Here is a 16,377-nt window from a genome sequence, read left to right on the forward strand (position 1 = left end):
GAAGTCAGTCGCTCGCAGCGCGATTCTCTAACAGCAATTCCGGCCAACAAGTGTCCAAGCTTTCTGTCCGCATATACTACTAAGTCGTGCCGCTGTCTATGTCCTCTTTCTTTTTCATCCTGTCATCGTCCGTGTCGTTTAGTTGGGCGTATGTGGACAAGTATTCCATGTGGCTCCGTGGACAATGCCTTGGGCATTCACAGAGACGAAATCAGCAGACCGTTTCTCTCGCCGCACAGGCAGCATCAGCAGTAGACGCCGTATCCTGGCCGGTTCAACCAGTTTGACCCTTCATGCCATCTTCTGCTAGGTGGTACCGGTCGACAGCAGCGGGTGCAGCAGCAGTGTCTGCAATGCGGCTGAATGTCTAAGCTTACGCCTCACCTACGGCTGCCCAGAGGCACGCGGCTATTAAATAACGCAACAGCCGCAGGGCCCGCGACTACAGCGGGAACAACAGCAGAGGGACATCGGTGATAGTCAACGAACGAACGACGAGCAAGCGAAGCGACGAATGGACTAAAGGACGTAAAGGGCTCTTGCAGGTGGACCGTTGCTAGATCTACCGGGGGATGACCGAGAGGTTTCTGTCAGGCAGGGATAACCGCTAGCAGCTGCTAGCCGCTAGCGGCAACCACGGCCGCAAGGCAGGACCCTGGCCTGTGACCATAGAGGATGGCTAGGACGACGTCCCTGAACGACAGACGAATGAGGGTCGAGAACAGCAGCGAAACAGCAGGTGGTCTCGATCCCAATAGCATTCTTTGTTATTAAGCAGAAAGGGCAGCCATCAATAGCAGAGCTCTCTTGTGTATGTAGGTACATACGTTGGGCCAATTTTGGGTCAAAGTTTGACCGGTTGAGCAGGCACACAGGTCCCGGCTACGGCCGGGGCTAGATGAGACATGATATCACCTCGTTCGCTCTTTGCCCGTTCACAGAACATTACCCATTTCAAGCTTGGCTCGACCCCCCGTTCCATAGAAATACAGAAGCGACAAAAGCAACGCCTGTCGGATAGAAAAAAACCGCCGACGTGAGCACAATTCCCGACGACAGAACCTTAGTCCAAAGCATCTGACCGTGACCTACGGCGATGCGCATTGCGTAAGAATGCGTGATGCTGCTAACAAGCAGTGCTACGAAGTCGGCCAGTACCTAAACAACACCATCTCCCAGTTGGAGCTTGCCTGTGAAAACGCAAGCCATTTTGGAATGACTTTGCCCTCAGATTATGTTTACTACTCACCAGCTAACAATCAGCTAAATTAGCGTGAAATAATTAATCGTCCAAATAGCGGCTAATTGAGGCTAAGGAATCCACATGGTAAATCAACTTAAAGGAAATTTAGTATTGTATGAGTTAGATTGAAGATTCGTAGGTGTACGAAATAATATGATTGCATATAACAGAGATAGCCGTCGAATTGATGTAGAATTAAAATGTAGAAAAAAAACTCATGCTAGGATACTTTAAGGAGCACAGGTGAACTCCACACAAATGTTCCGTCAGTTCAAATTGGCCTAAGTTGGTGTGCTCCATGATCTTTGTGCGGAAACCACTTCCTCTTCCATTTCCGCCACGAAATGACCACCCCGCTTCGAGCGATTTCATAAAATAGAGGATACTTTATATAGTGACGTACTTGCCTTTGCCGGGATTTAATCAGTGTTGTCGTTTGGACGAGCTAGTTACACATTATCACCATAGTGCGAGTGTCGGTCGATGATCATCTTGGACACTTAGGTATTGTCTGTATAAGCATGCTTGCGAATTTACTCAAGGAAACGGCAACACCTCTTTACAGTTTTATTCCACAGTATTGCCTTATCACGCCAAACGTTTAAATGTTGTTCGAAAAGTATTCGCACGATACGTACTTTTTAAATTTATCCAGTTAAAAGCAGGCCCATTAAACTCCTTGAATTGAATAACTAGTCTATTTCAGCGTGAACACTAATTCACGCCTAGCGTACGGAAGTTAGACATATCTGTTTTGTGACTGAGCTCGGAAATAACTTATTAACATTGCCACAAATATTATCTCTTACTAGATTAGCGATTTAGAAGCTGAGAAATGATGTATTGGTAGAAAATTTTGTTTGGGGGTATGGGATATATTAAACATAGGACAAATCTGCTAAAGTGTAAGCTAAAACCGTAAAAGCCGTCACTTTTCCTGCTATCAAGATGCGCTCAATTGTGTATATATGTACACTAAATTGTTACGTGCGTCATTCTTATCAAACCATTCCCGAAACTCGTACTGAATTAGAGGCTAGTTTAACTCGTACTGGTGTAAAAGTCGCTGTGAATTGTCAGCTAAAGCGGTCGGTGGCAGTCTTAGAGAACTACCGCGTTATGTGAAATCAAATCTACGAACTATGCTATAATGGAGCCGACAAGGGAAAGACCTTATCTGGAGGACCCTTACAGGTTTCGAGGGGATGGAGAAGGGTTTGACGAAGTCAAATGATAACGAGCTGGAACGAAGTTCTCTTTCCCAAAAAACCTCTCCTCTTATGAATGTTGTCCATTTTGTGTCTTTCAAATGACAAGACACACGCCCCGTATCCTGTCCTACCAACGCCGATCGCACTCTTGCCGTGAGTATAGAGAAACAAGTCAGCATTGTGTGATTCATGCAATCCGTGCATATGGAAGGCCTTATATTCGTATGTCTGCGTTCTTCTAGTCTGGAAAAGAGTTGAATTTTTGTCGACGAACTTGCGAGTGGTTCAGCTCATGTCTGCTCTCTGTTCAACTCGATTTTAAACGGTCGTCGAGGTGAATTTGCCGTAGTACGAGACCACAAAAACGAAAAAGCTGTACGTTGATAGTAGCGTTGTTGATGGGGACTAGTATCGGTCTCTCGCAATACAGAAGAGCTGGCCTGAGCCAATTGGTGAACCTACTTGCTCCAGTCTCCCTTTTGATCAAAGGCGAATATAAGGAAAAGTGCCTGAAGTGTTTAGGGGACTCTTGAGGATTCCCGTCGCGGTGCGGCGTGGGCCCGAATGAAAACGGCATCGGCAAAAGTGTGGAAATAAGGGTTTCAGTTGACCGGTAAAGACAGACTTTTATCAGTTAAGGCTAAGAGAAGTGCGAAGTTGCGGCAAGACTCGATTTGGGGCGAGTCGACGTTCGAAGCCTGAGGCTTTTGAGACTGGACAGGACGGCCGATCGTTCGAATACCAGTGCTTGGACGGACGAAGTAGTAGACTCAGAGGTAGTGTTTGCTTTGAAGACGGCGAGTAGTACCGGCAGTCGTCGCGTCGGGAGTAAACCAACGACTCGTCGTTTCACGAGAACCTCTAGACGGAATGGCAAGGCGCTAGAGGGAGGTTGGGGGAGAGGAAGACAGCGCAGGCAAATGATCAACAAACATAGGATAAGATCTTCTGCTTCTAGCGCTAATGTCCGTCTGGTCGCCAAACGGAGTTAGTCGCGCTTCTGAGAGCAAAGTAGCATGTATACATTCGATCCCAGACATAGCGAGTGTGCAAATAAGCAGCACGGTACGCAGGCGGATGGATACTTGCGTAAAAACACTTGCTTGGTTTTCTGCGAAGAGGTGGGCTTGTCTGTCGTAACTAAAAAACGATTTTAGATCAAGGCATACTCGAGGTGAAAAGCGATGCTGTGTTTAGTAAAGAGGATGGATGCAGCCTATGCTGAAACCAAACCACCTCGAAGAAGGAGAGTGAATCGACGCCAATACGTAAATCTGAATGAGGAAAAAAGGAGTCTGTTTGAAATAGCGGCAGGATACAGTTGAGATACGTAGCTTGGCTCAAAGTGCGATTCAGACAAGTAAGCCGTTAACGATTAGCTGCCACTTATAGTTTCAAAACAAGATTAACCAAGAGGGTAAGTTGTTAACAAGCGTTTTCTCGATAAATTTACATTTGTAGCGCAAGATGACTCACGTTGCGCTATGTATCGCACAGCGGCGCTCGGGTGAAAAGTCGCCGCCGGTAAATATGCTATCTAACTTGTTTAGATAATTTAAAAATGCTCCCGTATGCAAAAAACGGTACTCTTTCTTATTAAGTGAATAAAACGATTTATTATTATAGTAGAATCGGAAATGTTACTTGGTAGAAAGAATTGGAATAATTACACTGTTTCAGTTCTTCAACATATTTGACAGAGAACACAGTTTGTCAATCGAGTTCGATCTAGTCCCTCTAAATGAATCTGTGCTCGTAAAGCACAACGTTTTTATCAATGCACACGTTGACAACGATTGATAACAAAACAATTTTTATCTTAATGGGTTCAAACACAATAGTAACTTTAAGGGTTGTATACGACGTACTGCATTATTTAATTCAGCACTAACCCCAGGCGTGTTTCTTGGATAACATGGTTCTGCTTAATTTCAGACAGGCGCTACGTCAATCCAGCGTACATAGAGCATTCTGCTGCACTAAGACACACTCAAATGACCGTATGGGTACATATAGACAATATAAGAGGATCCCAATTGGCGATATTTATGTCACTACCGCTTCTGATAGTAGACCATTGCTAGAAACTACGATTTTGGTAAATATGTACAAGAGTTAAAGGCGTGCAAAGAACGGCTCCCAAACGCTCGTACGTATGATTGGACGGGGATCATTAGTCGAATGGGAGCTGTAGCCTGGGAAAGTAGATTTACATTTGGATATCGTGCAGACATCATGTACCCACTGCCTTTCAACAATATGCAACCCACCGCCTTGGGAGAATAAAGCATAGGCTCATGTACGTCGGGCAGGATGTACCCTCCCCACTTACGTTCTGAGATACCCCTTATGAGCCGCTTGTCAGCGAGATCAAATTTGTTCGATATGCAGCCTAATCTATACGTTCAGCCAGTATCGCGTTGTATTTCGAAAGGACTCGCACAGCAGGACAGCATGGATTCCTTTTCTGTGCGTGGACGAAACTGCCATATTCAACACTGAGCACACTGTTCTGAGATTGTCATCCCATCGCATACACATTCGTTGCGTTATAGCTGTCTAGCCCATCTGTCGGCAACTCCCCGACGGTACCCAACGGACACCTTCGACTCAACAATCGGCATCTGTCGATGAGATCCGGGCGATGAGAACTGCATTGCATACAAAGTACAACGCATCGTCTTCGCTTCCACTAAACAACAGGCAGTATCAAACACTCTCTGGATGGGAATCATACAAAATGGTTGGATATGAGTTTGTCTGTATAATCGTGGGTCTATCCGCAGGCAAGATTACGGACGCCTCTCCTGGAGGCGTGAACCGTCGATAGTGACATGGGCGCTGAAAGATACCCTCCCTTATGGAACTGAACGTAACGGAGATCAGAACTGATCAACCGTACGAACTTATACAATGGTCCGAAGTGGTCGCAGTTGACATACGTAATATAGCTAAATACAGAAACTCACAGAAGATAGTTGGTCGTAATTTGTTGTGCAGGACGTGGGTAATCGTTCGCACAAGAATAATCGCACGTAGGTCCGAAAGATCTAGATGGGGTGTGCTCAGAACGTGTTACATATAAGAAAAGAGCATTGACCACAGAAACTAGAACTAGAACTAGTGTACACCGAACGACATTATGATGATGAGTGTTTACGAATGTTGTTTATGAGATGCTACTTGATGGTTCTCTACTCTCTGACGATTAAAGTTCGCCTTATTTCTATCAGAAGAGACGGTCAGCTGACATGTGTACGCAACGTATGCCACATAAATGATGTGCGACAGTTGGCAATCAAGAACTAATCTAAATGACATGCGCAGGTATACATGTGCTTCCTGCACATCATGCAGACCGCCAATGGTAATCATCCTTGCATCGGCATGATAGAAGAAAGCAAATAGGTAGGTCCAAAGCAATAGATAATAATGACGCCCTAATTTGTTGCAGACGTGACCGGTAATTTATCATAACATTCATTACTAATATTAACGTATTATCGAGTGCGTAATTCCATATTTAAATTGTTGTTACCTGAGCCTTTCAACGGCAACTTGCCGATGCACTTCAAAGCATCTTTCAAACGTGTGTACTATTATACTTATTTTTTTTTTATGATGAATACCTATAGATGTACATAGATGCACTTGTTGTATTAGGGACCTTTGGAAGCTTACGTTCGAAACGCGTAACATAATTAGCTTGGAACATACAACATAGGGTCTGCTGATGTGAAGCTGCTGTCTTTTTCACTTCATTTATAAAAACTGTAGTAATTTCTATCGTCTCCTCAAAAAGTGTCTGTTTTGTTCTCTGAGCGTATGCCCAAGTCTGCGTGATCTTATTTCGACTACATCGTTGATTTAGGCGACTGAAAGGTATCCAGGTATGCAAAGATAAGAAAGTAATTAACTGGATTTCTCACTAGAGTGATAACGGTATGTCATTTTTGCAATATCCATTAGATACTTAAGAGTCCAAACACCGTTTCAAACTATGCTGAATTAAAGCGAAAATTTTCTTATCGATAAGGAAAATAAAAAATATTTCAACCGGTGTGAATTAGAAAATGATGTTTCTGTTGCGGTTTTACTGCGCTGAATGCACAGTTTCACATTATATCTATATCTATCTGCTATGGAGCCTGCGTGACTCCATCCATAATGGGCGGTAACACACTAGTATCAATAAATGGGGATTCTTCAATGTTGACCTAAAGGCACCTTAAATTGTTTTACTTAAAACAATTTGTCTAATTTGCCTACTAAAATCTAAGAAGATTTTAATGTTGCAGAGCTAAGGGGTGTTTTTGTATTATGTTTTTCATCCTTCAGTTTCCATTATCGTACAGAACAAGGGAGCAATGCTGGCCTAGCCAGCATGTGTGTTTTTCTCCTTGGTATGTACGGAAATTTTAGAATCGAACGCATCTTGCCTTCACAATTTCTTCATTGGAAATAAAATCTTAGAGGCTATTTTAGGAAATCCGTCTATCATTTGTCTACTTTCCTTTCTTGAGAGACACACAGGAAGTTGTCCATCCAGATACCCCACTATTTCGTTTACTCCATTTAGTGCCACGCTTTATTCTTTCATCGCTGGTTCAACAGTTAACCCTTGTTAGGTAAAAACCACCGTCAGGTAAAAAAAATTGAGACAGCACGCATGATCTTCGTTTTCCGATAATATGGTTCTTCATTTTCACATCCATGTGAAACATCGGCAAGTTATACGTGTCCTTGTGACAGTACAGGGGAACGTATATACTTACTAAACTTAATAAAACTCGAGGTGGTCTAAATTCAAAACTGGACATATCTCGTTTCTTTCTGCGAGTCAGCCGTTTAAAAGCAGTATCGGCCGTTAAACCTCAAAAAAATTCAGGAAGTCGGGCGTCTGAGGTCCTCTATGCCTGGCCTCCCATAGCCACTGTTTCATTTTAGGAGCTCTGTAATATTTATCCTTTATGTTCAAGGGAACAAACGTCATGTTAGATCGTTCCTTAAGCTTATTCAAACGCTGTTCAGAGTTCTCTATTGGAAATAGTTCGCATTATATCTGCTTGTTCAATGCGAAACTTGTTCTTTGTTTGTGAGTTTTCGCCCAAAAAACATCCTCAGATGATTTTCGTTTCTGATCATAACCGCTGACCCGTTCGCTTCCAATTTCGCTGTTCTCCGATAAGCGGCCCAATACTCCTATAATCGTTTCTCTGAGGCGTTGCTACAATAAATAAATTTATATACACATTGATTAATGATGAGAAGGACAGATAGACGGCTTTCATATCGCGAAAGCCTCATGTCAGTTGTCATGGCAGAGAACTCAAGAGCAAGTATAATCTATTGAGCTGTTAAAAGTGAACCTGGCACATTTTGAAATTGAATAACTTGAATTAGCCCAGCTAGAGCGATGATTTTTAATGTATTAGAGGCCTCATTTACTTTTAGACACTTGAAGTGCTCTGGCAGCTTCGAAACAACCATGTACCTACCTGTTCATGTTTTCCAACTAAATTCACAGTCGAGTATGTTGTTTCACCAGTTGCTTTTTTTGGAGTATTGAAAGCCCCAAACTACATAGGCTGTGACCGAGAGAAGAAGCCCATTAAAGCCAAGATTCTATATGTCTTTGCTCGAGCCAAGAAGTAATTAGGACATGGCGATGAGGTTTGGCGTCGTTAAGCAACCAGATTACGTGTTTTTGTTCATAAATGTTTTGAGAAATTCAAGATTGCATTCATTATTTCATTGATCATAAGTATCTCATAATAGCAAGTGCTTTTTATATCCACTGCAGGTACTATAATCACCTTGCGTTTCAACCTACTCAACACTTAGCACCGAACTCCATTTCTCTACAGGGCTACGCCATTCTCTCACCCGGTAATTGAATCATGCCTCGTCCATGGCGACCGTATGCTCCTGGCGGGTTCTTCAAGTTCTGATTAAGTTCTTCAAATTGCACCTGGAATGCATTGCTGGCATCCACAACTGGCCTGAAGTTAGCTCACGGGAGACCCATTTTTTACGCAGTTTCCTCATTTTCAGCATTCAAGTTATACTTATGTAACACGTGTGGAACGCCAATGTTGGCCAACAGAGCCTTTGAGCTTCTAGCTCAGCTGTCGTAAAAACCTCCTCAAATTCGGCGATGCACGTTTGTCCTGAGGCTCCTGACATCCACCCACCTTTTCGCTGGTCCTCAGTGCTCCAGTCACCGTTCTTGAGACGTTTGTACCATTTAAACACTGTGCCTTCGCTTAAGGCCTTTTTGCCTGACGGCTTCACCGATCTTCGACAAACTTATGCAACGCTTTAACCTACGAGGAACAAAAACTTAACCACTGATCGTTAATTTTCAAGGCTAAAAAATGTCCTTCTACTCTTATGTTTTCCGGAGCGAACTCAACTGGTTTTCACTCAAAGTTTTTAAGAGATTGGATATTCACGAACTAAGTTTCGGCCGCTACCGATCCGTAATTTGAGAGTTAATCCAATTTTGTAGTCCGCCAGGGTCGCCTGTAGTAGTCCATTCGTGAATTATCCTGGGGTAAAAAGTTCAATAAAAAAAAAAAAACAATCAATATATGATTGTACAAGCAAAGCCCTATGAATCCCCTTCTAAAATCGCGCAAGTCGTTGATTGCAAAGATGATGAAAGTGCGACGCTTCTGGGATCCTGAAGAATCTTTTTAGATCCTCAAATATTTAAGTCATGCAAGCATTTGATGATGAATAAATTAGCCAGTTTACGACTACAAAAATTAAAAAACTCTAGATAGTTTTTTCCCGTTAAGATTTGAGAAGCAGCACAGGAAATTCTCTCGCAACGGTCTGATGGAGGTCCAAAGGAAAGCATGACACCAGAAGGCAACACAGAACGCGTTCTGCTTTTTGTATTGTGGCAGATCGCCTAGAAGGTTAATTGTGAAATCACCGCACGTCACCCTGTTACAATTAAACCTGCCTCGAGGAGGCTTGTGTTCAGCAAAAATGGCTGAGTATCATACTATTAAATACTCGTATTTAATAGTATGATACTCAATATTATTAATTAATGAAACGGGTTACCTCAAGAAGCCCGAGTATAACTCACTGTGGGTATATCTGTTTTTGAGACTGAGTGCCGTTGTTAACGGAATGTCGATAAGAGGCACAAAAAACTTTCTACCATGAGGATGCAACGACACCCATCCGCACCTGCTTCAGACAAGTTCTAATGTCCTCTATTCCAGTTTAACAATTTCAATACCTTCGACTTGGCAGATGCAACACATTGTCTAATTACGACTTAGGTGGAGTAAAAATATTCTTATTTACGACCGATCGCCACCAGGAATGGATTCGTAATGGCAAAAGTTACAATTAAATATGACTTCATCAGTGATAAAAGCACCAGGCGTTTATTTGCGCGTATGTTGTTAAGTTACATGTTATGCAAGCTCGGTAACTAGATAACTGATAAGAATTGATTGCCTGTACAACATCCATCGCCTACCTTACACAACTTATCAAGGTGCAGAACTTTCTAAATCGGTACTCCTGTGGCGGCAAGACCTTTTGTATCAGGAAAAAAGTGTAAAATCTATTTATGTGGTTTATATAGTAAACTGACTCGATAGCAGCACACGCTATACTGCACGACTACCTTCCCGTTCGTCTCTTTTTTCTGTCCGTTCAGTTGATATGTAGCTGAAGTTGACAATGTAGGCGGAATGCTTCGGATTTGATCCGAAGGAGGTTTTTCCGTCAAGTTTGAACATACATTGTTTTTTACCTCTATATTCTGCCCGTGTAACATAATTAACAAATGAGGAAAAAATGTACTGATAAACACATGCCGAATCGACCGCTTCACAGCACATCATCACTTCATTTTTGTACAATATCGTTTTTCAATAAACGACGCAAATGCTTGAGCAAATAGCTCCTGCCAACTAGTGAAATATATAACTGCTATACTGGCACTCCGATTCATTAATAAATAGTGTTTTCGTTCAGGCACAATAATTATAAGCTACTCTTCTGATTCTGGGTACAAGCTGTAGCTGAAAGAAAACAAAGCAAAATGTCTGGTAGGTCAATTTTGGGTATTTTTGTTTGGCTTGTACATCTGTGTACATTGAAATAGTAATAATCAATTGTGGTCAGATATGATGACACGGCTCCTACGCTAACACTGCTGGCCAGTGTCCCTGCGTAGTCTTGAGTATAAGACAAAACAATGTTTTCCGGATGGGAGGAGAAATTGTGTAAAAAATATTCATACCCAACGCCTGTTAATGGCGTCCATTACTACTAATTAATTTCTGCACTAGGAACCCTGGCCGAACAGCCGAGTGTCAGACAGCTTAATGATGTCTGAACGATGTTTGGCTGTTAAAAACACTGATTAATGGGAAAAATCACACGACAAAACACTAAGGCACGTAAGAAAACGTCTGTGGCTGTTATCATAATGCTGTCCGCTCAACAACGGCATGGTGACGCTGTCTTTAGAAGCAATTGGTATTAATAGGGACAAAACGCAATTACCCTTTATGCTACTTTTCGGCGTAATTTAACTGTGAAAATTATAGGGGTAATATAGACTTATTCAGTCGATTGGGACCCAAATCGATCCCCTACATAAATCCCTTCGCGGTCAACACGATACTGTTCCATCAGGAGGATGGATCCGGATCAAAGACTTGCGTCAAGACATAGTTCCTTTAATCAGTGGCGATTTTTTCACCCATAACAAGTAACGAACGAAAACTGCAAAGAAAAAAAAGATTTCCAAAATCGGATCTTATACAGACAGACGCTATTAGTTGAAATGAATAATTATTAATACAACTTGAAAATTCAAGTGCGCAGTTCCGGCGCTTCGATGCTTTTCAACTTACTTACAGGAATGATAGCATACCCGAAACTCCTGTAAATAGCTTCTAACTTACGTTTCACTAATAATCGCTTGCACTTATAAGTTGTCTGCTGTACACAGCAGTTTATAATTGTTCGTCGTCTTCTCGTGGGAAATAGTTACCACGGAGGCTTGTCTTCAGTGAACTATGTACTGTAAACTGCGATTTTAATGAAAACATTTTTTTCTTTTATTTCAAAGAATACCTTAGATAGATTTCCTTTTGACTATGCAGTTGACAAGTTCCTTGCAATTTACGTTGTGTTACCGCACTTAGTACCCCTTCGAAGAAGTACCGTTGGTACGTTGCAATATCCCAACACGCAGAATTCCCTCCGTTTTTAAAACAGATCAGCGACGAAGCTAAAGATTTGCCCACGCAGTAACAATGTATTACCAAATATAATTATGGAATATAACATTTAAATACTATGAGCTGTCTTTCGCCAGTCGGATATATACGACAAATATTTTCTACATAATAGTTTCCACAAGAAAGGTATAGTAAAATTTGTCTAATTTTAGTGATTCATTTAAATACACAGAATTTATATATCTAAGCTAAACATATCTCAATCGATGCATTGGATATCAAACTATATTCAGCGCGCAGAGTTGCCGCGCTGCCGCTCTAATAGGTGAAAGTTGATTGTGTCGGCTTTTAAGCTGTATTCTATCTAACCTCCAACGTGTTTATTTGTTATGGAAGAATGATGTTACCTGAAGACGTATTACAGCCTAGAAACGGAATACGACGTAGACAATACTACAATGAAAGCGATACGGTGGACTTGAAACGGACGCAGCGCCGTCTCATCTCATTGAGAGGCGGTACGAAGCTTCTCGTACCAGATGTTCAACACAAGATAGAACTCCTTCAGAGTGAAGGACATAATCCGGAAAGGATAGACGCTTTTTTGAAGTTCTTCCAACGAGCTCTACCTCACGTTATTTCGTTTTCTCGATTCATCTATTCATCGAAGTGGAAAGCGGTACGTAGGCCATCATAGCACTTGATCTATAATATAATCACTTGGTCAGCCGGTGGGCAATTTTACGGGGGTATCAATACAACAGTAGGGTACAAGGTCCGCTTATTTGTTGACTGCGTGGTGTCGCTTGTAATAGATATTTTTGTATGGTTTATTTTGTATGACGCGATCGCTTCTTTCCTTAGGTGATCACCACGGCATGGCAGGCAATTAGAGGAGGGAAACTTGTAGGGCTCTTTTGAATCGCTTCTCATTTACTAACCTTCATTTTCTGTCAATTTGCAAATTTAAAGTGGAGAAAACTGCAACCTCAACGTGAGGAATGAACCACGCTTCGATCGCTCTTCTAGGTTCGATGGGAAAAACTTGGTGCACTTTTTCTAAACACGGACTATAGAAAACTCGAGAATTGGCACTGTAAAATTCTAGGCTAAATCTGATAGGCAGATCATGATCGTCCTATCAGTACAGTTGTCGGCGATTTAACGGCATCCCCTCTATTAGGGGGCGACTGGAGTGAAATAAGTTCTCCCGCTTGTAGAACTCATCTTTGACGAGCGAGCAAGCCATTATTATCGGGCAGCCGTAGAGCTATCGGCGTATATAACACTAGACAAATTGGGAAGCCTCAGCAGCTTTTCCACCTCGTACCCATATTCGCATAGCAGTTCAAACAGTTATGCATGCAACAAATGACGAGCCGAGGAAAAAATGGGACGACCTAACGACTTTGTTTGACATAAACTACATTTTCGAGTCGGAAAAGCAAACGAGAATAGATTATATAAAAAATAATTATAATAGATTAATATAAGTAACATCACTATAAATTACGTAAGTTAATGATAATAATTAGTTAATTTACGGAAGTTCACGGAGGCGTAGATGCGCGTGAGTTTACCTACCACCAGCACGTGGAAGTTGCATGGCATTTCGTTCACACACACACAGACAACGTCTCTCTGGATTCTAGGTGTCCAGGTAGTGAGTTGTGTGTTAGACAAGCAAAAACCAGTAAAACAAACTACCCTTCTCCCAATCCGCACGCCCTCTAATTATCATAACCGTTCGTTTTTGCAGGCGAAATGGGTGAAGTGGTTTTTCAGACATATTGCACAATACACAGACATTGAGAATGTTGAGAAGCTTACTATAGAAAACGAGGAGCACGTGGAAGCGTTGACCGAATTCTATAACTCGAAAGAAAGAGTAAACGATCAAGCTGTAGGAGAAATTATGGATGTATTCCAAGCAGTAGTGGAGAATAATACTTTTAAATGGAAATCACTAAACTACCGATATCAAGGGAGAACTATATATATCAAAGATGCCTCTGAGTATTCCCTATATATTTATTGCGAACGCAGAGCGCTACATATTGCGTGTCTTAGCCTGGGGGAGAGCTTCTGCCCAAAGTCGTCTAACTGGAATTGGGATACCTCAGGAATGCCCAGCGCAGCGACTCTGCGACGAGCCGATAGCAAAACCGGAGAATCGCAGTACTTTTCGCTAGTGTTAGAGGAGACATCGTATGAGAAAGGCCGATATGAAATCAAACTGAGGGAACCGCTGAAGGATATCAGTGCTGAGGAGTCCGTTCAGGTGCAATATGGAGTTGTAATAAAGGTTAAGTGGAAGAAGCCCACCGACGATGTTTGCAGGTATTACCAAAGATGCTACGAATTTGCCAGTCAGAAGTACAGCTTGCGCAAGCTGAAAACGTTCGTAACGCAGTTCATCGAAAGTCATAAAGGGGGCGATTCCTCGTCATCGGATTTTTCCAACGATGATGAGCCTAACGAGGCCAACCAACTGAAAAGCCGCCAAAAGAAGACGAAAGGTTCTGATATACATTCCGTCAAAAATGGAAAAGACATTGATTCTGGCGATGGTAATCCTAGCGATACCGATGTCGATGGATCGAGCGCTCTTACTAGCTCTAAGAAACGAAAGACAAAACCATCTGTGACACAGTTCGTTAAAAAAAAGCGTAAAGGCGACGAGTTACCATTCTATGATCAGCCAGATTCTGCTTGTTTCGATGCTGATTATCCTTATAGTACTGATAACATCGAGAGCACAGAGAAGTCTGACGTCTCAACCCAGACGAATCCTTAACTGGGGATGCTAGCTTGTCCTTCGATGTTTGAATAAAAATTATTCTATTTAGGCTGATTTGATTACAAAGTTATCGACGTAGTAGGAAGACTAAAACTGACATATTGCCGGGGTTCATGGGGTTTTGAAGAGGACGATATACAGATACCCCACAGCGTTCCGAAGCGGTCTACTATAGTACTGGGAAGGACATACGATAGCATTAGTAGAAGGACATGCTATTGTTGTTCCGAGTCGAGCAGGACGAGTCGCGCAGGATCCTCCTGCGTGGCGTTCACTTCTCTGATTGAGAACTGACTGATTTAACGGACGGACTCCGAAACCACTCGACATTGCTTTGTTCCTATGACCTAGGGTCCCTAAATTACCTCGTTCTGTAAATGAAAAAGATGAGAATTTAATCGAACAAACGATAGTTATCAAAGGAAAGCTGAAAGCCTACGTTCAAGGACTACATACTTCAATACATTATTCTATACGTTAATGTTGAAAAGCCATGTAGCCGCGGTTGTGGTTCACGCAGACTATTATAATAAGGGTTAAGATATTCGGTGCACCTGCGAATCCGGCCGCTATATAATATAATGTATAGAACGCTGTATATGTGGACGTCATTCACCGATTCGAAATTGTTCTAGTTACCAGAGGACACAGCGTAAAGGGAGGCACTTTTAAATGAAAAGTAACAGAGCCTACCCTAAACGACGCTGGTGTTTGAGGGTGCCAGTGCGATGCGGTATGTAGGGTTTTTCATATTGAATGCTACAAATATAAACTCAACTAAGAATATTTAACGCTAATAATTCATAATATTTCGAATCCAAAAAAAATATTTCAAAAATTCATTTTTTTGCTTTAAATGTTATAGAAAAAGATTGATTAGTGTTAACATATGATTATACATATATATATATATATATAAAATTTGAAGTTCATCGACGACACTTGTGGATCGCGTGGAAAACGTTTAGAAGATGGCCAAAATAATCAATGAGAAATTATTCAAACAAGAGATTAAATAATTTGGTTTTCTTCGTTGGAAAATAATTTTCAAGTTTGGAAGTCCTCGGATACGTCGAAGCCTCGTAGTGGTCTCTGTATGGATATATTATGATGCCATTTTATCACATGAGTATATAATCCTGTCAAACCGAATAAAAGCTAAAACATTTCGTATTGTGCACTCTGTTATTTAACATCGTTGAAGTTTACTTCGGTAATTAAGTACGCACAGAACGACCATGAGATCCAACTGACAAACCACTGTTATTGTATATGTGCTTAGTAAAGGGTTGTTTGTTAGCTCTCTGTAATAGAGTCAATGTCTGTTTCCTTATTTGATGACATGTTATTAGTGAGGCTTGAATCAGCGTCTTGTAGAGTAGTGAAAAGTCACCGGGCGAAGGTGGCCATATTATTATTAATTATGTATGCATAACTTAAATATTTCGAAAGCAAGGACTCATCTGAATCAGTGTGACGGCCTTATTTTATGGTAGAAATAAACTTTTTTCACACATTATAACAAATACCATTGAGCTAAGAAGAGATGTTCTGGGGATAGCTTTGTTGAAGAATCATAATTAAATGCGATATAGAGAACGGTGCATCCTAAACGACAAACTTCTAGAGTAAAAGAGTTTTCAAGGATCTAGACGGTAAAATTATAATTAGATTTTTGTTACATCGAAAGAACCGGCACAAGCTCTCAACTTAACTCGAAATTTAAACTTCATAACGGCTAATGGCTCCAATGGGACGCATCATGTTTAAGTAACGTATAATAGATATGCTCGCTACCAGTATTTGGTTGGTATTACTTGCATAGACAGTTATCGATTCACCTATTCGTACTACTATATATATATATATATATCCAATACGTATATATATTAATATAGA

The 16,377-nt window shown here is 41.5% G+C and overlaps 1 protein-coding gene across 5 annotated transcripts in view; it reads left to right on the forward strand.

Moving 5' to 3' along the window:
* LOC111245453 (uncharacterized) overlaps positions 1–15,792 on the forward strand; it is a 28,251-nt gene extending 12,459 nt beyond the window's left edge. The window contains exons 1-3 of one of the 5 annotated variants that reach the window (XM_086979730.1): positions 5,748–5,862; positions 12,075–12,357; positions 13,438–15,792. In XM_086979730.1, coding sequence (XP_086835856.1) covers positions 12,076–12,357; positions 13,438–14,475 — 1,320 coding nt within the window. In that variant the 5' untranslated portion in view covers positions 5,748–5,862; position 12,075 and the 3' untranslated portion in view covers positions 14,476–15,792. Of the gene's footprint in view, positions 1–5,747; positions 5,863–5,910; positions 6,044–6,104; positions 6,345–11,845; positions 11,865–12,074; positions 12,358–13,437 lie in introns of those variants that run through there. The other 4 variants (XM_086979729.1, XM_086979731.1, XM_086979732.1 and 1 more) reach the window with 4 other exon arrangements.
* The last annotated feature ends 585 nt before the right edge of the window (positions 15,793–16,377 follow it).

The sequence above is a fragment of the Varroa destructor genome, unplaced genomic scaffold (assembly GCF_002443255.2).
Source record: "Varroa destructor unplaced genomic scaffold, Vdes_3.0 BEIS01000002.1, whole genome shotgun sequence".
In the NCBI taxonomy this organism is placed as follows: Eukaryota; Metazoa; Arthropoda; class Arachnida; order Mesostigmata; family Varroidae; genus Varroa; species Varroa destructor.